Source organism: Spermophilus citellus (assembly GCF_964194105.1).
Source record: "Spermophilus citellus genome assembly, chromosome: 5".
Classification (NCBI taxonomy): domain Eukaryota; kingdom Metazoa; phylum Chordata; class Mammalia; order Rodentia; family Sciuridae; genus Spermophilus; species Spermophilus citellus.
Genome location: NC_138186.1, coordinates 68,438,092 through 68,462,452, shown reverse-complemented (window position 1 = coordinate 68,462,452; position 24,361 = coordinate 68,438,092). Strand labels below are relative to the sequence as shown.

The 24,361-nt window shown below is 36.4% G+C and overlaps 1 protein-coding gene across 1 annotated transcript in view; it reads right to left on the bottom strand.

Moving 5' to 3' along the window:
* Positions 1-9,575: 9,575 nt before the first annotated feature.
* Positions 9,576-24,361, bottom strand: part of FBXO9 (F-box protein 9) — a 41,189-nt gene continuing 26,403 nt past the window's right edge. Inside the window, exons 8-13 of the mRNA XM_081294546.1 lie at positions 16,219-16,337; positions 15,932-16,022; positions 14,875-14,970; positions 14,464-14,557; positions 12,984-13,135; positions 9,576-10,179 (exon numbers count right to left, since the gene is read on the bottom strand). Coding sequence (XP_081150672.1) covers positions 10,071-10,179; positions 12,984-13,135; positions 14,464-14,557; positions 14,875-14,970; positions 15,932-16,022; positions 16,219-16,337 — 661 coding nt within the window. The 3' untranslated portion in view covers positions 9,576-10,070. The remainder of the gene's footprint in view (positions 10,180-12,983; positions 13,136-14,463; positions 14,558-14,874; positions 14,971-15,931; positions 16,023-16,218; positions 16,338-24,361) is intronic.

Sequence of the window (24,361 nt, the reverse complement as noted above, 5' to 3'; positions counted from 1 at the left end):
CCAGAAAAGTCATTTTGTCAAAAAGAAACTGGTGCTGCTTATGAGAGCACAAACCACAGGTCTAGTGTTGTCAGTATTCTTAGAACAGTCTTGAGTCTTTTCTGAATCTCAGTTCTGCTGCTAAATGAATGGATTCACAGCAAACAGGTGTATATATGGAAACCTTGAGTGGATTTAATGGTGATCCACCCAAATCTCTGCCCTTAAGCAAAAGAGCATAGGAGAGGCTCTGAGAGTAGATAGTCACACACTGGGCTATCTGCTTGTCAAATAGGGACAACCTGGCTTCTCTTCTGATTCCCTTCCAATTCTCTAACACCCCATAATGATTCCAAGATCCCTTTCCTATTTATTCCAAAGCAGAATATTCAATGTCCTCAAATGGCCAAGACCCACTGGTCAGATAAAAACTGAGCAAGACAACTGGGGTTTCTTGACTAGTTGTTGAGGAGTCCATCACGGCAGGATGAAGGGTCCTGTCATCAGGTGGCTTTTCCTTCGGGATACACACCTGGATTGACAGATCCTACCATTTTCAGCTTTGATGGTCATTCAGAAAGATTGGGGTGCCCTGATTTTCATGGGATTGTAAAAGTCAATTTCCCCTAGTACTGACCACAGAAAAATAAAGTTCTATTTTTAAGTTCTTAGGACAAGAGTGGCACCTAGTGGCAAGAGCTTACTTTCATTCATTTCTTTTAAGAAAGGTCATGGAATGTCTGCTGTGTTGGCGTTATTTTCTTTAACATTCACAACACAGATTCGCTTTAGAATCAGGGATTTGAAAGAATTGAACATTGTCCTCAAAGAACCCACAGTTTGATGAAGGGCACTGACACATAAAAACAAAATTAAATTGGCATGTGGAGTAAGGGTTCTGGAATCAGTTTTGTTTCATATCTGGGGTGAACTTGAGCAAGTGAATTTAGATTCTCTTAAGCTCAATTTTCTTATTTATAAAATGGGGAAATAACACCTGTGTTTTGTGATCATAAATGAGATGACATCCATAAATTAAAGGCTCCCCCCCCCCCACTTAACACATGTCATCTTAACATTGTCAATAACTTTATTATTCACACATATGTTCATTTTTCCTCCATATTTTATTGACAAATTGCATATATGTGAGCTATAATATGGTGATATATATATATATTCATATACATATATACATATATACACATACACATACATACATACACACACATATACACACATGCATGCATTGTGGAATGATTAAATCAGGCCAATTACATTTCTATCACTTCACATTCTTAATCTTTCTTTATGATGAGAATATCTAAGATTTATCCTCTTAGCAATTTTGAAATATACATTAATTGTAGTCACCATGCTATACAGCCAATCACTAAAATTTATTCCTCCTGTATCACTGAACCTTTATTTGCCCTTTGACTGATGTCTTTCCTTTCCCCACCTCCATCCTCTGGTAACCACTATTCTGCTCTCTAATTTGTGTGTGTGTGTGTGTGTGTGTGTGTCCATGCGCACACGTGCGTGCACATGCACACACATGCGTATGAGCTGGGGATTGAACCTAGGACTTCATGATTGTTAAACCTACACTTTACCATGGAAGTACATGTCCAGCCTCCAAATCCCATTTTTTAATAGGTGCAAAGAATAGTCAAGTGATAAATTCCATTCTTCATAAGATTGAGAACAATTATAATAACCAGGAAGGGAGGAATCAGGGCTGAAGCTATGCCCTAGGTATATAATTCAAGTCCACAGCCCTAGCCCCCAAGAGTACCCAGCAATTCTACCTGTCTTCTCAGGTATAGGAAGCTGATAGGGAGGAAAACGCAAGAGAGGAAAAGGGGGTGATTCAACACATTAATTCTTAGGCCAGATTCTCTATGAGGACATGTGAACTAGTTTAAGCAGGATATGAAATGCAATTTCTGGAAAATACTTTTGTTGATTCCTAAGAATCAATCTGGATATTGCTGTTGGATTTCTACCGTACTGATTTCTGTAATATCCAAACACAGCAAATAAAAAGACATTTTTTGAAGTTAAAAAGCTTCTATTGTAGGATTTTCCAAGAACAGGAGAAAAAAGTCACATAGCAAAAATTTTTTTCTGGTTAACTTTGAGTGTTAGGGTCACGTTTCTTATTTATTTATTTTTTCGCACTTGTTAGTTTTTAAATTCTTTTTAGATACACATGACAGTAGAGTGTATTTTGACATATTATACATACACAGAGTATAACTTATTCTTATTAGGATCACCATTCTTGTGGTTTAACGTGATATGGAGTTATACTGGTAGTTTATTCACGTATGAACATAGGAAAGTTATGACCGATTCAGCCTACTGTTTTTCCTATTCCCAATCTCCTCCCTCCCTTCCTTTCGTTCCCCTTCATTAAATCCAATGAACTTCTATTCTTCTCTCCCTCTCCCTTTATTGTGTTACTTTCCACATATCAGAGAGAATATTCAGCCTTTGTTTTTTTGGGGATTGGCTAATTTCACTTAGCATGATAGTCTCCAGGTCCATTCATTTACTGGCTAATGCCATAATTTCATTCTTCTTTATGGCTGAATAATATTTCATTTTCTTTATCCATTCATCTGTTGGAGGGCACTTAGGTTGTTCCTATAGCCTAGGTATTGTGAATTGAGCTGCTATAAACATTGATATGGCTGCATCATTATAGTATACTGATTTTAAGTCCTTTGTGTATATATTGAGGAGTGGGATAACTGGGTCTAATGGTGGTTCATTTCAAGTTTTCTCACGAATCTCCATACTGCTTTCCATATTGGCTGCACCAATTTGCAATCCTACCAGCAATGTATGAGTGTATGTGCCTTTTCCCCACATCCTCACCAACATTTATTGTTACTTGTGTTCTTGATAATTGCCATACTGACTAGAGTGAGATAAAATCTCAGTGTGGTTTTAATTTGTATTTCTTTAATTGCTAGAGATGTTGAACTTTTTTTCCTATATTTGCTGACCATTCATATTTCTTCTTCTGTGAAATGTTTGTTTAGTTCCTTTGCCCACTTATTGATTAGGTTATTTTATTTTATTTTGGTGTTAAGTTTTTTGAGTTCTTTATATATCCAAGAGATTAATGCTATATCTGAAGTGTAGGTTGCAAAGACTTTCTTCCATTCTGTAGGCTCTCTCTTCACATTATTTATTGTTTCCTTTGCTGAGAAGATTTTTAGTTTGACACCATCCCATTTATTCTTTTAAATTTTTTTTTTTAGTTGTAGATAGACACAATGCCTTTATTTTATTTATTTATTTTTATGTGATGCTGAGGATTGAACCCAGTGCCTCACAGGTGCAAGGCAAGTGCTCTACCACTGAGCCACAACCCAGCCCCATTTATTGATTCTTGATTTTACTTCTTGTGCTTTAGGAGTCTTATTGAGGAAGTCAGTTCTTAAGCTGACATGATGGAAAGCTGAGCCTACATTTTCTTGTAGTAGGCAAAGGATCTCTGGTCTAAAGCCTAGGTCTTTGACCCACTTAGAGTTGAGTTTCATGCAGGGTGAGAGATCAGGGTTCAATTTCATTCTGCTACATATGGATTTCCAGTTTTCCTAGCACCACTTGTTGAAGAGGTTATCTTTTCTCTAATGTATGTTAATGCTCCTTTGCCTAGTATGGGATAGCTGTGTTTCTGTGGGTTTGTTTCTGTGTCTTCTATTCTGTTCCATTGGTCTTCATGTCTCTTTGGTGTCAGTACCATGCTGCTTTTGTTACTATAGTTCTGTAGTTTAATTTAATGTCTGATATTATGATGCCTTTTGCGTCGCCTTTCTTGCTAAGGATTGCTTTGGCTATTCTGGGCCTCTTATTATCCCAAATGAAATTTCATGACTTTTTCTATTTCTATAAAGAACATCACTGGAATTTTAATAAGAATTGCATCAAATCTGTATGTCGCTTTTGGTAGTATGGCCATTTTGACAATGTTAATTCTGCCTATGGGAAATCTTTCTAAGGTCTTTTTCACTTTCTTTGGTGTTCTGTAGTTTTCATTGTAGAGTTCTTTCACCTCTTTTGTTAGATTGATTCTAACATTTTTTTTTTGAGGCTATTGTGAATGGGATAGTTTTCCTAATTTCTCTTTCAGTTGATTCATCATTGATGTATAGAAACACAATTGATTTTGGGGTGTTAATTTTATATCCTGCTACTTTGCTGAATTTGTTTATGAGTTCTAGAAGTTTTCTGGTGGAATTTTTTTGGATCTTCTAAATATAGAATCATGTTGTCAGCAAATGGTGATAGTTTTTCTTCTTTTTCTATTCAGATCCCTTTAATATCTTTCATCTGTCTAATTGCTCTGGCTAGAATTTCAAGGAGTATGTTAAATAGAAGTGGTGAAAGAGGGCATCCATGTCTTGTTCCAGTACTTAGAGGGAATGCTTTCAATTTTTCTGCATTTAGAATGATGTTGGCCTTAGGCTTAAAATAGATAGTTTCTACAATGTTGAGTTATGTTCCTGTTTTTACAATGTTGAGTTATGTTCCTGTTTCTACAATGTTGAGTTATATTCCTGTTTCTACAATGTTGAGTTATGTTCCTACTATCCCTAGTTTTTCTAGTGTTTTGAACATGAATGGAGTCTGTATTTTGTCAAATGCTTTTTCTGCATCTAATGGGATAATCATATGATTCTTGTCTTTAAGTCTATTGTTGTGATGAATTACGTTTATCAATTTCTGCATGTTAAACCAACATTGCATCCCTGAGATAAACCCTACTCAATCATGTTGCACTATCCTTTTTTTGGGGGGGGGGTGTGGTGCTGGGGATTGAACCTAGGGCTTGTGCATGCAAGGCAAGCACTCTATCAACTGAGCTATATCCCCAGCCCTACACTGTTCTTTTAATATGCTTTCGTATATGACTTGTCAGTATTTTATTAACAATTTTTGCATCTATGTTCATCAGAGGTATTGGTCTGAGGTTTTCTTTCCCTGATGTGCCTTTGTCTAGTATTGGTTATTGGGGTGATACTAGCTTTATAGAATGTGTTTGAAAGGGTTCCCTCCTTTTCTATTTCATGGAATAATTTGAGGTCTTCTTTGATGGTCTGGTAGAACTTGGCTGAGAATCCATCTGGTCCTTGGCTTTTCTTTGTTGGTAGGCTTTTGATGGTGTCTTTAATTTCATTGCCTAAAATTGATCTGTTTAAATTTTCTATGTCCTCCTGATTCAATCTGTGTAGGTCACACGTCTCTACAAATTTGTTGATGTCTTCAAGATTTTCTATTTTATTAAAGTATAAATTTTCAAAATAGTTTCTGATTATCATCTGTAGTGTCCATCATGATATTTTCTTTTCATCATGAATTTTAGTACTTTGAGTTTTCTTTCTCTTCATAGCTTGGTTAATGGTTTATCAATTTTATTTGATTTTTTTAAGAACCGACTTTTTGTTTCATTGATTTTTGGGTTATTTTTTTTTTTTTGTTTCAGTTTCATTGATTTCAGCTCTGATTTTTAATTATTTCCTGTCTTCTGCTTTTGGTATTGATTTGTTCTTTTTCTAGCACTTAGAGATATCAGGTTAGGTTATTTATTTGGTGACTTTTTATTCTTTAAATAATGCACTCAATGCAATGAACTTTCCTCTTAAAACTGCCTTCACAGTGTCCCAGAGATTTTAATAAGTTGTGTTGCTATTCTTATTTACCTATAAGTTTTTTTTTTAATTTCATCCCTAATTTCTTCTGCTATCCATTGGTCATTCAATATTGTATTATTTAGCCTTCAGGTGTTACAGTAACTTCTATTTTTTATGTTATCATTGATTTCTAATTTCATTCACCATGATCTGATAGAATGCAAGCTATTACATCTATTTATTTGTATTTGCTAAGAATTGATTTGTGACCTGAGATATGGTCTATTCTAGAGAAGAATCTGTGTGCTGTTGAGAAGAAAGTGTATTCAGTCAATGATGGATAAAATATTATATATATGTCTGTAATTGTATTTGTTAGTTCTATAGCTTGTTTATTGAGTTTTTGTTTGGAGGGTCTACCAAGTGATGAGAGGGGTGTGTTAAAGTTACCTGGTATTGTTGTTTTGTGGTCTATTTGATTCTTGAAAATTAGAAGGGTTTGTTTGATGTACATAGATGCTCCATTGGGGCATAAATATTTATGATTGTTATGTCTTGTTGATGTATAATTCTCTTAAGCAGGATGAAATGACCTTCTTGGTCCCTTCTGTTTAACTTTGGCTTGAAGTTCACTTTATCTGAGAATAGAAGCCCCTGCTTGTTTATAAGATCTATGTGAATGAGATGTTTTTGACCATCTTTTAACCTTCATTCTGTGGATGTCTTTGCCTACCAGGTGAGTGTCTTGGACAGCATACTGTTGGGTCTTGGTTTTTAATCCAATCTGCCAGTCTGTCTTTTGATCTGTTGGGTCTGTTGTAATTTTGTATATTTTGGGGTCCTATCAACCTGCTATATTTGGTTTTCCTATTCATTCTTAAGGTTTGGAAATTTTTCTGATATTATTTCATTGAAACAAATTGTGCATCCTTTAGTTTGCATCTCCAAGCCTTCATTTGTCCCAGTAAATATTAAGTTTGGTCTTTCCATTTTATCCCATATTTCTCGTTCTGTTCATGGTCTCTTAACATCTTTTCTCCATGGTCAACTTTATTTTCAAGGTTATATATTTTGTCTTTAATGCCTGAAACTCTGTCTTCCAAGTGGTCATGTCTGTTGGTGATGCTTTCCAATGAATTTTTAGTTCAGTTTATTGATTCATTTCAAAGGTATCCAACTGAGTCTTCTTCAGAATTTCTATCTCCTTATTAAGGTGATCTTTCACTTATTTTTTGATTTCATTTCTTATGTCATCTTTTAACTCATAGAAAAGTTTAAGCATGAACTTTCTGATTTCATGTCTTGACATTTCCTCCATTGTGGTATCAATGGAGTCTATCATTGAGGTATTCTGTGTTGTTTGGGATGGTTTGTTCTCTTGCTTTTTCATATTGTTTGTGGGTCTACCCAACTACGTGGATAGATCTGATGCTGTAGAGTTTCTACTTTATGAGTTTATAGGGTCCCTCTGTTACTGGTACCTTACAGATGGGGTGGGGCAATAAGAGCAACAATCTATGCAAACAATATAAAGCAGTAGACAGGTACTTAGATCCTATTTTGATGTCTACTGTTAACTGGTACACTATGTAGGAACAGTAGGATCAGCATTTCCATGAGTAAAAACAAAAAAGAGTCATGAATTATGTTTGGCTCAAAATCAAACAATAGGTGTTGTCTGACTTCTGCTGTATTAATTATTGCTGTGACATTGGTGGTAGGGGCAGACGTTATATACATCAATTAGTATTATGAGGTGTTAAGGATAGAGTTGAGGATGAGGAAAGAAGAAGAGATCAGAGGTCAGAAAATTGTTTGCAATTTCAAAGGATGAATAGGGCAGATATAGTGGTAACTTAGAATACGTTGTTAATGTGAAAGGGGAAGAAAAAGTAGAATATAAGAAAAAAGAGAGAAAATGGAATTTAGGTGTCAGCAACAGAAAAAAGAGAGGGAGAAAGGGAGACAGAGCAGAGGCAAAGACAATACAAAACAAAATATGATAATCAAAACCCCTAACCCTCAAAATAAAGAGCATGGGAAAATAACATGTTCAGAAAAAGAAAAAAAGGGGGTGGGGGGCTAGAAATGAGGATAAACAAGTATGTGTATGTACAGAAGTGCTTGAATTAATCAGTAAACATCCAAATAAAAAACTCAATATAGAAACCAAAAACAAAAAGGAAAACAAAACACAACAACAAAAAAAAAAAGGAAAAATCTTGGTGAAATGCTAATTAAGGAGTCATTTCCACTATCATGGACAAAACAGTGAGTTTATGTTCACTATGCCCAGCTGATTTTATTTTTGTTTCTTCTTGAGGTATGGTCTAAGTGTGGGAGTATGTGGGTTGCCGAGTCCTTCCTTTTTATTTTGTTGCTCATCGAGTTGAAGGTGGGGGTTTAAGACTTCCCAATTTCCCTTCTTGGGACATCAGTTTGGGTAGGACAAATGGTGAAGCCATTAGCTGGGGTAGATGGGCCTAGTAGTGGATTGGTGTGTTAAGCAAGCTGTGCTGCAGCTGGGCAATGACACAACTGGCCATGACCTAGGGGCCTAGCTGGCCTGGGCCAGGTGGATCAGGGGCAGATGCTAGGTCCTGTGGACTAGTGGCAAAGATGTGTGCTGGGCCAGACAGGCCTGGCAGCCAGGTGTCAGCCTGGCTTGCAGGGCTATGGGCCAATGGTGAAGCTGTGGGCCTAGTAGGCTGAGCTGTGGTCCAAGGTCTGAGGGTTGGGAGAACTGGGGACTCAAGGTCCGGAGGGCCCAAGTGAGTGCTAGACTGGTGCAGCACCTGGCATGTCTCTGATCCAATGGGTGTGCTAGACTGGGGAGGGAGCCAGGGATAGAGCTGGTGGGCCTGGTGGGCAAGTCAAGAGCCAAGTACCCTCACACCCAACCTTCTAGTCTCCTGACCTGCTACAGCCAGCCCTGTCATCCCCTGCAGGCTGCAGGACTCATAGGGCTGGGGAGAATGGGTATCTCTCCAGCCTTTCTAACCTGTGTTCTGGGAAAAATGCTCTTTTCTGACTTTCCAGGGTTTGCTTGGCCCAATCAAGCTCTTGCTAGGCTCAGACAGGCCCACGCAGACCTAGCTACAAACTCACAGATCTGGGTTTCTAGTTTCTGTTTGCTCCGCTGCCTGTCTTTTTGTTCTTTGTGTATTCTCATTTTCTCAAAATAAATGTATGTTGCTCTGGTATTTAAAAAAAATATTGTATAGAGAGAATCTACTTTGTAAAAAGTTACTATTTCTACCTCTAAACTAAATAAGAGAAAGTTGGTTTAGCACTTGCAAAAGTATCCCTGTTTGAACCCAGTGTCCATTACCTGATCCAGGAACAAACTACAAAACACCAGACTTCTCAAATTCCATTTTCCTTAAGAATATATTTTTCTAGCTATATGACTATAGGCCAATCATATGTTCTATTAATTTATCAAAAATAGTCATGTGGAGCATATCTGTAATCTTACTGAGGCAGGAAGATCCAAGTTCAAGGCCAGACTCAGCAACTTAGACCCTGTCTCAAAAAAAAAAAAAAAAAAAAAAAAAAAGTCATACCATGGACATCTTCCTTATCTTAGGCATGTCTTTTCTTTTCTTTTATAACTTGAAAATTGATGACGGGGATGAAAACCCAGGGACACAATCAGTCTTAACATATGAGCTTTCTAAAATGCCTCCTACTGAATTGTGGGAACATTTTTTTTTAATGTCAATATGAATTTGGAAGCAGATTTGAGTCAGATGAGCTTGTTGAAGAGTTCCAGTCCTTAGGGATTCACTTTTTGACACACACTTGTATAGTACCTGGATGAAGTCAGAACATAGTTTCAACTAAATATAAAGATGAATATTGAAATAAGACAGTGATTTTTAAGTCTTTGCTGGCTATCCTAGGACTGTTTATTTAATAATCTCACATTTTTAGTCAAATATATTTCCTTGAAAGAAACATTTATGATCTTTATTGGTTCAACAGTTTCAAACAAATCCAGAGCAAGTTTTCACACTTTGAGCCTTAGTGCAAAGACACTATGTCATGCAGGAAATAAAATACTTATTCGGTAAAGCTCTCTCCTGATGCAATTAGATATTAAAATGATCAGGCAGAAGACAATTTATGTGATGGAAATTTGCTTGAAAAAGGACATGATTAAAACCTCTATTATGGTTGTTCATAACATAAATTTGCTCAAACAACTTATAATTTCAAAACAAAACACCCCAAGAATCAACTATCCCTTTAAATAAAAAAAATAATCAATTTATACTCTTCTTAAAAGAATTCCAACAATTTAAAATAAGTTCCAATTCCATATATATATATATATATATATATATATATATATATATATGTACATTTATAACTTAGGTGCTCTTTTGCACTATATACTTTTATTCATGCAACAGTGATGGGACTGGACTTGAGGCTCTACAGTGGTCTTTCCGAGAAAGCAGTATAGCTCCTTACTCTGGCAAAGAACAAGGGGGTATACATCTTGTCAATCTCAAAAGCACTGACTGCAGTCTCACCAGTTGATCTGGAAAGAAAACACAAAATTATTAGTACTGGTATGGATCGGTAATATCTCCCAAAGGCTCATTTGTTGAAGGCTTGGTCACCAATGCAGCAATGTTCAAAGGTAGAGCTTGTGGAAAGTGACTGAAATTATGAGAGGTCTGAGCTCATCAGTGGGTTAATTCACTGATGAACAATCTGATGGCATTATAGAGGGTGACAGAAACTATAGGAGGTGAAGCCTAGTTAGAGGCATGTCCTGGAAGGAAATTTCTTGTCTCTGGAACCTTCCTTTTTCTCTTTCTCTGCTTCCTGGCTGCCAAGAAGTGAGCAACCTTCCCCTGCCTCACCTCAGCCCAAGGCAATGGAGCTGTCCCACCATGGACTGATAATCTCTGAAACATAAATCTTTCCTCCTCAGTTATTTCTCATAGTGATGAAAAGCTGACTAACAGGAAAATTCCAACTCCTTTATAAACCTTCTGTGTTTGTAGGGGTGAGTTTATTTTATGCATTATTAACTTTTTAATTTTTAATTTATCTCAGTAAGTTCTTAGGCACATTGTAGAACATTTAGAAAATTTAGAAAAGTATAAAAGTTACTAATTGTTCTACCACCCATATGAAGTACTTCTCATGCTTTTTCCAAGCACCTGTCTATGGAGGGATCATACTCCATCATTATTATGGTTTGGAGAGAAGGTGTTCCCCCAAAACTCCTGTTAATACAGGAATGTCTAGAGGTAAAACGATAAGATTGTGAGAGCTGCAACATAATCATTCTGTCCTAGTTTGAATGGACTGGGTGCTACCTGTGGATAGGTGGGGGTCTGACTGGAGAGTTTGGTCACTGGGGGCATGGAATAGAAAGGTTGTTCATTCAGAGGCCCCTTCCTCTCTCTGCTTCTTGACTCCATCATTACTCCTCTGGGCACTTTCATCATGATGTGCTGCTGCACCTCAGGCCCAGAGCAATGAAGTTGGCTGTCTATGAACTGAGACATGAGCCCCAAATAAACTTTTTCTCCTCTAAGTTGTTCTTATGAGGTGTTTTAGTCTCACAGTAATGAAAAAGTAAAACAGTAATCCTGCTTCCTCTACATTATACTGCCTGTCTGAACAATTTATTTAATTCTTCTTTTGGAGAGTCAGGTTGTTTTTGGTATTTGGCAATCTTAAAATGTTTTTTTTTTTTGTTTGTTTGTTTTGTTTTGTTTTTGTGGTGCAGTGGATGGAACTGAGAGTCTCATGCATGCTAGGCAATTTTTCTATCACGGAGCTATAACCCCAGCCTTTTTCATTTTATCTTAAGAAAGGGTCTCACTCAATTGCCCAAACTTTGGATTCTCCTACCTGAGCCTCATAAGTAGTTGGGATTATAGGTATATGCTACTGCACCCTACAATGTGGTACTTTTATTATGTCCTTCAAACATATTCCTAAATATTCCTAAGAGAATTTCTAAGATACATATAGATAATTTAAAACTCTTGTTAAAATATGTTTCAAAATAAATTATATTCCTAGAACAGAATTCTTGCTTTCACAACGGAAAAATAACAGCTGAAGAAGAAGAAAAGCAGATGATAAATTATGCTACCACAGCCTTTTATTACACTTTTCCCACTAAAAAGAGACATAAGCAGAAAATTTAAGTGATTTTGCAAATATTAAAGTAAATCAATGTGATCACGAGTAGCTTCAAACAACACCTATTATAATGTCCTTTTTGTCCTAAAAACAGATCCTAGTGAGTGCAGTGGCACTTGCCTACAATCCCAGCTACTTTAGATGCAGAGGCAGGAGGACTGCAAGTTTGAAGCCAGCTTCAAGCAAGACCCTATCTCAAAAGGACTGAGGATGTAGCTCAGTGGTAAAGTGGCCCTGTATTTAATCCTCAATACTATAAAAACAATCAATAACCAGAACAAAACAAACAAACTAAATACCTAGTCCCAGTTTTCTATGGGTCAAGCATGAAATATAGCTATAACTCATTAGCTTGGTTCTACTTAATGGCTTTTCTTTCTTTGCACCAAATTACAAACAGAAGCAAAAAGAACTGGTAGCTAAGGTATACAAAGAAAAATATTCTCAGTTGTCAGAGCTTATCCAAATAAGTAGGGAAAAGTCATTTGTAAGGTGGAAATGTAACGAGGAAACTTTTCAATAATATGGTCAAGATTGCAAACTTTCAGGATTTTGGATTCAATCTGAATGGCGAATCCTTAGTCATATACAGATATTCTTTCAAATCTACCACCTGCTAACTTTAATTTATCAACATGAGTTGGTATTTCACTTCCAATTCCTTTGTTTTATTTAACTTATTTCTGTACTCCTCCTTTTTCACACACATCCTTCAGTTCATTGATTATTTCATACAGGTTAAATCCTACCTCATAAGGACCTTTAAACACAAGTCACCTACTATGTTTGACTTTGAAGTACATGAAATCTTATTATTTTTCATTTTATTTCCATTGATTCATCTTAAGGAATTCTAAAAAATAATACTGAACTGTAGGAGAGGAAAAATGATCTGGAAATTTAAAAGTGCCTTGAGTATGTCAATGAATAAGTAAGTAATAAAATGCCAATTTCATTTCCATGATGGTAGTACCAATTCACTGTGAGAGTGCTCTGCATGCTCTACTTCTTCACTTAGGCTTAGCCTTTTTAATTTTGGCCATTTTTTTGGTTTGCAGTAGTATTACATTGTGGTTTTGCTTTGTTACACAAATTGAAAACATTTAAGAGTTTCCCGAGCTGGATATTAACTATACATTTATGCTAATTTTGGTACTTTTTATTGCATTCACCTACTTGTAGGTAATGTGACAAGAATGATGGATCCAGATGAGTTTGTTGAACCTCTGGTGGCCACTGGAACACAGCTGTAGCCCCACATGAAAACTGTGATCTGCTTCTTGTACAGGGACACGACGAAAATATCTATATTTGTAGTCAAGTGGTTTCTGTAAAAGAAAAGGTGCATGAGCAATAACAAACCTATTACACTTGTATATAAACATTTATGTGATATATTATGTAAGAGTAACAATGGAAGTAACAATGTTTGCACACAATAGAGAGCTGTCTTGGGCACTTATATAAAAGTGTACAAGTTCTTTGAAAAATGGCAGGCACTCTAAAAATATAAGGTTCCCCCATCATCATAATAACTCCATGTGTTAAACATGACTGCATTATTTCTACTAATGGCTGAAGAAAAGAAGATCCAGAGAGGTCAAACAAATTAACCAAAGTTAAACTACCATCCCTTAAACCTAGTACTTCCTTCTACTAAAAAACACTAGGAATATTTTATTAGAATGTGATAAACTGGTACAAGCTGCAGAAAAAGCGCAGAGTAAAACTTAATGGAGAAATAGATGTGACAAGGTTTATTAAATCACACTTTTGTAAATGCTAAAGCACAAAAATGGAAACACTGTAAAAGGTTTCATGACAATCTTCATGGTATTTCCTAAACACTTTTATTAGACAGAGCCTAAACAACTAGAGTCTTATAATTCCCAATTTTGACCTCAGAACACTCATGGTTGTAGTCAAAGCAGTTATCTCTGTTCCTTAGACTGCTGCCCTGCATTCTCAGGGAGGCAGAGAAGCCAGTGACAGGTGTTACAAGCAGAGAGGACTCACAGATGAAATGCTGCCCTATTTTGATACATGAGGCTAGAGAAGAGGGATTTCATACAACAAATTCCTTTTGAAACCTACTATTTACAAAGGCAATAGGCAAATACTTACTCTACTTACCTACCAACTGATTTCTTACATACACATTATGTTTTTTAACCAGGATTTAAAAAAAAATACATAAGAAGAAAGTTGTGTAAAAAATTAGGTCTTCAATTTGTTAAGAGAATTTAAAGTACTCTAGAATACAGAATATATCAGTAATCACATTTGCTTAGCATTTTTTTTTTTTTTCTGCAAGAACAGGAGGAAGGAAAGCAGATTTCTAGTAGAAACTGAAATTCTCTCCAAGATACCTTTATATATATACTATATGGCTAATTTAGAAAGAAAAAAACCTCTATGAATCAAAGTGAGAAGAGACAGAAAATATATTCAGGTTTAATTTTTTCACAGGAGATTTTGGCTTTACCTTTCATGTATAAAATCACTAGACTAAAAAAAGGAAACTCTCCAGCTCCCCTCAGATACTTTAAGTTGCCATATATTTTGTAAAGTAGTATAATAAAACAGTACTTTATTCTGAGAATGCTTGAATGAATAGTTAAATAAGAAAATTCTCAATTCCACCTTGCATACTCACTTCTTCTTTTTTCTTAGTTATTACAGCAAATACTTTGGTCTGATTGTCTGTATCTTGTGACAAGCGATAATGACCCAGCAGAATTGCATCAGTTCTGAAAAATAAAAAACAACACTTTAAATCTATTTATCAGTTACTGTATTTAAGTAATCTAGGAAGTTATGAATTACAATAGCATTTACTCAACTTGCCTAAAGACAATCAGGTTATAAGTGAACCTTGATTCCAAGTCCCCCCAAACCTACTAAAGTATATTCTCTTGGAAGAGGCCCTGGTATTTTACAACTGTGTTCCCCACCCCCATGATTGCTTTTATGATAATCCAGGATTAATCATCCAATATTAATGTAAGCACTAGCTTACATGAACCTGAAAATGTGAACTGCATAGAAAGTTACAAAAAAATACTACCTGGTATTCCTAGTTCTTAGACGCGGAACAATGGACTGAGGCTCTTCAGGGGTTGTCAACATCATCACATGGCCATCAGGAAAGAATCTTATGTATCTACATAAAAAGAAAAATCACCAGGCTGGGGTTGTGGCTGAGTGATAGAGTACTTGCCTAGCACATGTGAGGCACTGGGTTTGATCCTCAATACCACATAAAAATAAGTAAATAAAATAAAGGTATTGTGTCTGTCTACAACTACAAAATATTAAAAAAAAAAAGAAAAAGGAAAATAAAAAAATCAAAGCATACTTTACACACAAAGCATAAAACAAGTCCTTATTTTTCAGTATCTAAACCTGTTCATAGTTTTGAAACCAAAACTGAAATACCATGGGCCAAAAAACTGAAAAAATATCACTGAAGCAAATTTGATGGACAATCTGTTAGTCCAGTGACAAAGAACTAAAGGCATTTTTTCTTTTTCCATTTCCCTTAGGGGGAACTGGTAAACTTAATTTCACTCACTGAATAAAAATGAAATATTGCTCTTTTATTAAAGTTCTATGCTTTTCTAAAGCACTAATTAATGTCACACAAAAAGTAAAATCTGATAATACATACATCTATTTCTCAATGACAGTAATATTTGGTGAACTGTGAATAACTATGGCTGGATAAAAAGCTATTTGAGGGCTGGGGTTGTGGCTCAGTGGCAGAGCACTTGCCTAGAATATGTGAGGCACTGGGTTTGATTCTCAGCACCACATATAAATAAATAAAATAAAGATCCACTGATAACAAAAAAAATTTTAAATAAAAAAAAAAGCTATTTGAAAAGGTAAATAGGTAAAGCCATGACAAAAGGAGAGCTTGAAAACATATTTAGAGGCCAGAAGGAATTACATAATTTACATTAAACTTTTTGTTTGAGAGCAGTTTCTATGTCATAACACTGGATAAAAACACCAAGGGACTTTTGTGGATAAACTAAATGTGACAAAGAACAGACCAAATAACTATTGAGCTAATACTTGGAGAGAGAATTTTCCACTCACTCAGTTTACTACAGTTGTACCTGTAATATTCCACTTGGTGCCAGGCTCTATAGAAACCATCAAGAGACTGTTCCCCTTGACGAATATATGTAGTTTTACTGATATACACGCCTATTAACAACAAAAAAATTTTAAAAGCACATAAATAAAACTTTAAAAGTTACAATCATAACACATATCCAGCTTTATTTTTATTGTGTTTCCTTTAAATATGCTCATAGTACTTATATTACAGAAAATTAAAATCATGTAATTATCAAATACATCACATATCATTATTTATCCTAGGTTCTAGGGTCCAACTTACCATCAAATCGAACACGAGGCCGTTCTAAAAACATCTCTCTCCATGATGAGTAAGGGACAAGTTTAATACAGCTTCTGCCCCACACTTTCAGGCAGGCCAGGCGCCATATTTCAGGGTCTCTAGGTTTAAAAAAAAAGGACAACATCAAATATAAAAAGGTAACCTATAGGTAGCCATAAAAATTTTTGCTATCAGCTATCTTTTTTTCAACAAGTATTTATTAAGCACCTGCATGGCACAGTTCCAAGGGAGAGAATAAAAGGCAAGGGAAAGGCTCTGCTCCTTTAATGATAAGAAAGTAAAAAAGTAAAATGAGAGAGAAAACTTTCAGGCACACAAGTTCAAGGCCAGCACGAGCAACTTAGCAAGACCCCATCTCAAAATGAAAAATTAAAATGGCTCAGTGGTAAAGAGTCCTTATTTTGTACCCCTCAAAAAGAGATCACTGTGGGAGAGAGGGCAGATCAAGATGGTAGAACAGGACTCTGATAAATTTAACAGAAATTGAATGAAAAAATCAGAAATCCTGAATTGAAAAATACAATGAATGACACAATTCAACAGAGCATCAACAGAAGAAGTGATCAAGCAGAAGAATCTGTGAAGACAGGTTATTTGAAAAGTCAAGAAGAGGAAAATAGAAAAGAATGAAGGTAGGTCAGGAAACTTATGGGATAGTATCAAAAGAGCAAATGTAGTAATTAGTGGAGCTCAAAAGAGTAGAGAATGAGAAAAGAAGAGAAAGCTTTTCTTTCCTTCTTTTTCTTTGCTGACGATTGAACCCAGAGCCTTTCATGTACCAAGCAAGTGCTCTTCCACTCAGCTACATCCCCAGACCTTATTTAAAGAAATAACAGTAGACAATTTTCCAAACCTGGAGAAAGATAAATATCCAGGTATATGAAGTTCAAAAAATTCCAATCAGATACTAATCCAAATAAGACTATTTCATGATATAATCAAACTGTTAAAGATCAAAAAGAGGATACTGAAATCAGAAAAAAAAGGAAAGAAAGAAAAAAAAAGCAAATGAATTGTAAGGAAGTTCCAATATGCCTCGCAGCAGACGTCTCAACAGAAACTTTAAAGACCAAGAGAATATAGGACAATATAGTTCGAGTGCTAAAAGGGAAAACAAAACAAAAACAAAAACAAAACCAACAACCTGCCAGTTGAAGACGAAGGATCCAACATGGCTAAAGAGAGGTGCTCCGCATGCAACTCTACCACAGAGAACCAGGACAATCAAGGAAAACCTATATTTCAAGGAGAGTGATTATAGAAGAACTCTGGAAATGAGCAAGGAAGTGATGAGAACTTGAAACAGCATGGAGAATTAGAAAGGCAACATGGAGAAAAGAACAAAGTAAATTACAACTTCAATCCTAGTGTCCAGTCCGAGGAGCTCCACACTGCTAATAAAAGGGAAGCAGGAAATACCAGCAACTGCCATCACACCAGGAGACTGGCATCCTAACTGCAAACTTCCTTGGTCCTTACAAGCTTTAAGTACAATCTGGGAAGCTGGCTAAGAGTGGCTGCCCTGCTCCTAAAAGGGAACTCACATTGGATGTCCCCTACCCTCCAGAACCCAAGCTGCTACAACACCCATGGCAAGTGCCTTAGGTGCCATCAGTTCTGGTTTTCTATAGCACAGCAGAGTAACTACTTGTTAAAAAATGATTTATGCTATTTAAAAATGACTAGAAATATGAAATTCCCAGCACATAAAAATAATTTATATTTGAGGAGATGGAAGTGCTTATTACCCCAATTTGATTGAGGTACACTGTATACATGTATTGGGTTACTATAATATACATTGTATAGAAGTACGTGTCAATTTAAAAAGGGGGCATAACAAGATGACACTTGAATTAAGATTTTCCTGTAATCTCTTTCTATAGAAATACCAAACTGTTCACATCTACTTATGCACCAAACTACCTTCAAGTGCTAAGAAAATCAGGTGCCTGCAGTATAACAAAATGGAAAAAAAGCATTGAAGATGGAAAAGAGATGCCCTTGTCACACCTGCCAACTCCAAGCAGCTCTACATGGAGAGAGAATTAAGTCCAGGTCTTGAACTTAAAATCTAGTACCAGGCCTGCCATGGTGAAACCTAGGCTGGGCAAAAACCCAACCCCTACTCTCAGGACAACATCCAGGACTGAGCCTATGGAATTGAGTTAGGCCAGGAGGCCGACTCCTGCTACCACTTTTCCTTAGGTGATAAAGAGGAGAGCAAGACTTTACTCACTGGAAAGTAGGGTACAAAAGCTAGCAGAGAGCCTTGGAGTCTAGTACCAGTCCTGCTGAGGTGATACCAAACACTGGGGTAGAAACTGAAGGCCTTATACACAGGCCACACCTCACAGATGGAGACTCTAGACCAGCCCTGGTGCTTGGTGGAGACCTGTGTGCCAGTAATATACTTGAGTTTTGCCCTACATCAGTTCCAGCGTTAGAATGGACCACAGGCACACCCATTGCAGGCTACTTGCAGCTGGGAGACTTAGGTACAAACCAGCTCAACACCAGCCTTGACAGACAAGGGGTTATCTCCACTACCCATCCCTCCAACCCTGGGTAGCAGTTATCACCAGGCCAGTGCTCCAGAAGGGGAGCATTGCTCCAGCACAAAGCAGAGACCTGCATCCCAGTGGGATGAACTATGTTTTGGCCGGCATCACTGCCAGCTGTGGCATGGGCCCTAGTGCACCCTTGAGGTATTCAGGTCCTTGTGGATGTGAGACTCAGGCACAACCCATCTTACCATCAGCCTGGATTGGAGAAGTCTGCCTTCAACAATACTACCTCAACTATGGGCAGCATAGCATGGTGTAAGACCCCATATCCTTCGGATAGGACAGTTCAGTAAGCACAAGAGTTTGCCCTGGATCTCAGTACTGGATAATTTAAAACCTAATACTCAGCAGATCCTAATGGTCCCTATCCTTAGGCCTTCTTGTGGATGGAACCTGTGGAATAGTTCCAATGCATGGGTAAGACACATAGCCCCAGTCCATCAGATTGCTATTCCAGCTGGCATCACTTGTGACAAATTGCAGTGGTCTTGGGCCACAAATCTACCTCAGCAATAGGCAGCCCATAGCAATGTGGGCCACTGCCCTACTCCAGTGTTACTGCTAGTCTTAGCAGGCTGTGAGCTCAAGGGTATGAGACAGCATGGCAGCATGGGTGACCACAGGTTTGATGTAGGAGCACAGGGATGGTCCACATATGATAGCCTGCATCCTGAATTCCCGCACACAACAGACAAAACACTGCACCCTCCGAGTAGTCAGCTGCAGGTCCTTGAGGTGGCAAACCAGAACCAGCTGGTGGGTAGTCCATAGGAACTAGGGAAGTGACTCCTGTGCCCTAGCAACTCTGGAGGGATCCACAGTCAAAGAATGACGGACACCTGCTAAATGTCAAATGAAATCCAAACAAAGATTCAACAAGAATTTTCTTCACCTTTGCATGGTTTATTATAAATAACTCTAATGTCAACTTAGATCACATATATCATTCTCTAACTTGATTGACAGTTATCACCCTAAAGGCCAATATTGCATTTTACCTTTAACCCATTTGATTGTATATCTTCTTCTTCTTCTTCTTCTTTTTTTTTTTTTTTTTTTTTTGGTTGAAAACAGGGACACTTTACCTCTGAGCTACATTCCCAGCCCTTTTTACTTTTTGAGACAGGGTCTTGCTAAGTTGCTGACATTGACCTTGAATTTGTGATCCTTCTGCCTCAGCCTCCCAAGTTGCTGGGATGACAAGCATGCTCCACAGTGCCTGGCTGAATGAATGTTCTCTAATTATTTAAAGCATTAATTGGAATCAACCTTTCTATCTTTGTTTATTTGTCCTCTTATATTATCTGTTACTACCACAAACAGTCACCATTCATTTCTCCTTTCTACTTTGGTGTACATTATTCTTTTCTATATTTTCTCTCTTTTTTGCCCAATCTTTCTGCTTCCCTCCTTTTAGTACTCATTTAATGTTATAGCAATTTTGCTAAATTTAATAACTTATTTTTCAACCTATCCCAGAACTTTACTACAAAATTTATACCTGGATTTGAGGAACTGGGAGAACAGTATCAACAAGTTTTCTGGTTTTCCTAAGTTTGAACAATATGAGGCTTGGCTCTCAAGTGATTGTAGTAAATAGGGTTCAGTGGCACCTCTCAAAGTGGTGCTGATAATGGATCAAGCAGTGGTCACACACTGACTTAAGACATCAATAAATGGATATTCACCCAACCTAGGGCTCTTAAGAGAGAGAAATTCAGAGTAGAAGTGATAACTATTCCAGGAGATAGGTAAAATTGAGAGCCAATAATGCTTCAACAACTGACTCCATTGACACCACTGTGGAGGAAATGTCAGAGAAAGAATTTAGAAAGTTAATAATTAAAATGTTGTATAAGCTAAAAGAAGATGTAAACAATAAAATTAGAGAGAAAATACAGGAAGTGAAAGATTACTTTCAATGAAGAGAGAGAATTCTGAGAACCAAACACAAATCCTGGAAATGAAAGACTCAAATAAAGCCAATTAAAAATTCAATGGAAAGCATCACCTATAAATTAGACCATTTTGAAGACAGATTTTCAGGTATATAATCTTGAAAATAAAGCCAATCATAAAGAAAAGATGTTAAGAGACTATGACCAGAATATTCAAGAAATCTGGGATAACATCAAAGGGCCAAATTTAAGCCAGGCATCATGGCGTGTGTCTATAATCCCAGCATCTTGAGAGGCTGAGGTAAGAGGATTACAAGTCCAAAGTCAGTCTCAGCAACTTGGTGGCCCTAAGCAACTTAGGAAACCCCATCTCAAAATAGAAAATAAAAAGGGCTAAGGACATGTTCAATGGTTAAGAGCCCCTGGGTTCAATCTCCTATACAAAAACAAACAAACAAACAAACAAACAAACAAACAAACAAAAAATCCAAATTTAAGACTTATTGGGATAGATGAAGGCTCTGAAATACAAAATAATGGGATACACAATCTTTTCAATGAAATAATATCTGAAATTTTTCCAAACCTTAAGAATGAGATGGAAATTCAGATATAAAAAGCATATAGTACTCCAAATATATAAAATCACAACAGATCTACTCTAAGACACATAATAGTAAAAATGCCTAACATACAGAATAAGGATAGAATTTAACAACTGCAAGAGAAAAGCAGCTGGTCACATTTAGAGGTAAACCAATGCAGATTTCAACTGACTTCTCAACCCAGACCCTAAACACCAGGAGGGTTTGAAATAACACATACTTTGCTCTGAAAGAAAATGAATGCCAACTAAGAATACTATACCTAGGCAAAAGCTAGCTTCAGAATTTAAGATGAAATAACCTTCCATGATAAACTGAAGCTAAAAGAATTCATAACCAGGAAGACTGCACTACAAAACATACTCAAATATTTCATGAATTAAAAAAAAAACACAGTGATGAATTACATTAGAATAGTCAATTAAAGGAGAATAAAGTCCAACTTAGAAATACATCAAATGGCACAAATAAAAAGCATCTCTGCATAACAATACTGGATGTAAATGGTCTAAGTTTTTAAATCAAAAGACATATATTGACAGATTGAATTAAAAAAAACAAGACTTAACAATATCTTCTGTCAACTCACAGGCACAGACATCCACAGTCTGAAAGTGAAGGATGAGAAAAGACATACAATGCAAAAGGAACTTGAAAACAAGCAAGGGTAGCTACTCTTTTACTAGACAAAGTAGATAGTAAATATTTATGTCCCAAACAATGGTACATCTATATATATACAACAAATCCTTCTCAAAACTAAGAATCAAACAGACCACAATAAAATAATGTCAGGTGACTTTAACAGACCTCTATCATCACAACATAGATCTTCCAGACATAAACTAAAAAGATTCTACTGAACTAAAAAATACAATAATCTGGACCTAACAGACATATAAAGAACATTTCATCCATCAATGATTTAATTCATTTTCTTCTCAGCAACATGAAATATTTTAGGAAACAGATATATTTTAGGTTACAAAACAAATCTTAGCAAATATGAAAAAAATGGAGATAATACCTTCACTCTATCAGATCATAAAAGAATGAAAGGAGAAATCAATGGTAAGATGCAAAACAGAAAATTCTCTAACACCTGGAGATTAAATAATACACTTCTGGCTGGGCATGGTGGTGCACACCTGTAATCCCGGAGGCTCAGGAGGCTGAGGCTGCAAGTTCAAAACCAGTCTCAGCAACTTAGTGAGGCCCTAAGCAACTTAGTGAGGTCTTGTCTCAAAATAAAAATAGAGAAGGGCTGGAGATGTAGTTCAGTGGTTGAGCATCCCTGGGTTCAATTTCCAGGCACCTGCATTCCCCAATACACTTGAAATCAGGGAAGAAATAAGAACGTTCTTAGAAATTAATGAGAATAGTGATGTAACATCAAAATCTCTGGGACAATAGGAAGACAGTGGTAAGAGGAAAGTTTATAACACTGAGTTTATATATTAAAATATTAGAAAGATGTCAAATAAATAACCTAACATGGCCCCAGAAAAGGAACAAACATCCAAATCAGCAAAAGACAGGAAATAATAAAAATCACATCAGAAATTAATGGAATTGAGAATAAAAAACAATACATAAGATCAATGAAATGAAGAGTTCATTTTTGAAAGCATAAATAAGACTGAAAACCCCTTAGTCAAACTAGCCAAAATAGAGAAAACACTCAAATTAACAAAAGTAGAGATGAAGTATCATGACAGTCACTATTGAAGTCCAGAGGATCACCAGAAACTATTTTGAAAATCTGTACTTCAATATGCTAAAAAATCTTGAAGATATTGACAAATTCCTAGAGACATATGACCTACCCAAATTGAACCATGAGGCTACAGAAAACTTAAACAAATCATTATCAAGTAATGGAAATGAAGCAGCTATCAAAAGCCTTCCAAAACAGAAATGCCCAGAACTGGATGGATTCTCTGTTGAGTTGTACCAGAACTTAAAAAACTAATATCAATACCCCTCAAATTATTCAATGAAATAGAAAAGAGGGAACACTGCCAATCATTCTACAAAACCAGTATCACCCTCACACCAAAATGCAACTAAGACATATCAAGAAAAAAATTTCAGGTCAATATCTTTCATGAACACAGATACAAAATTTCTTAATATTGGTAAACCACATACAAAAACACATTAAAAAGATAGTGCACCATGATCAAGTGGGTTTCATCCCAGGGATACAAGGTTGGTTCAACATATGAAAATCAACAGAAAAAAGCCTTTGACAAAGTATAGTTCCCATTCATGTTTAAAACACCGGAAAAATGAAGGATAGAAGAAACTTGTCTCAATATTGTAAAGGCCATATGTGACAAACCCAAGGCCAATTACACTGAATGGAGAAAAACTGAAAGCATTTCCTTTAAAAACAGGAACAAAACAAGGATGCCCACTTTCAACACTCCTATTCAACATAGTCCTTGAAACTCTAGCCAGAGCAATAAGGCAAGAGAAGGAAATTAAAGGGATACAAATAGAAAAGAAGAGCTCAAATGATCTGTTTGCTGGTAACATTATCCTATATCTAGAAGACTAAAAATGCCACCAGAAGATTTTTAGAGATGATAAATAAATTCAGCAAAGTAGAGGATACAAGATAACACTTATGTTCCTATACTCCAATAATGAATTGGTTGAAAAGAAATTGGGAAAACTATCCCATTCACAATAATCTGAAAACAAAACAAAATGAAAAAAACAAACAATAACAACAACAACAACAACAACAACAAACCTTGGGAATCAATCTAACAGAAGGGTGAAAGACCTCTAAATGAAAACTGTTGAACACTAAAGAAAGAAACTGAATGCCTTAGAAGAGAGGAAAGACCTCCTATGTTCTTGGATAGGCAGAATTAATATTGTCAACTACCAAAAACACTATATAAATTCAACACAATCCCCACAAAATTCCAATGACATTCTTCACGGAACTAGAAAAAGTAGTGCTGAGGGGCTGGGGATGTGGCTCAAGTGGTAGCATGCTCGCCTAGCATGCGTGAGGCACTGGGTTTGATTCTCAGCA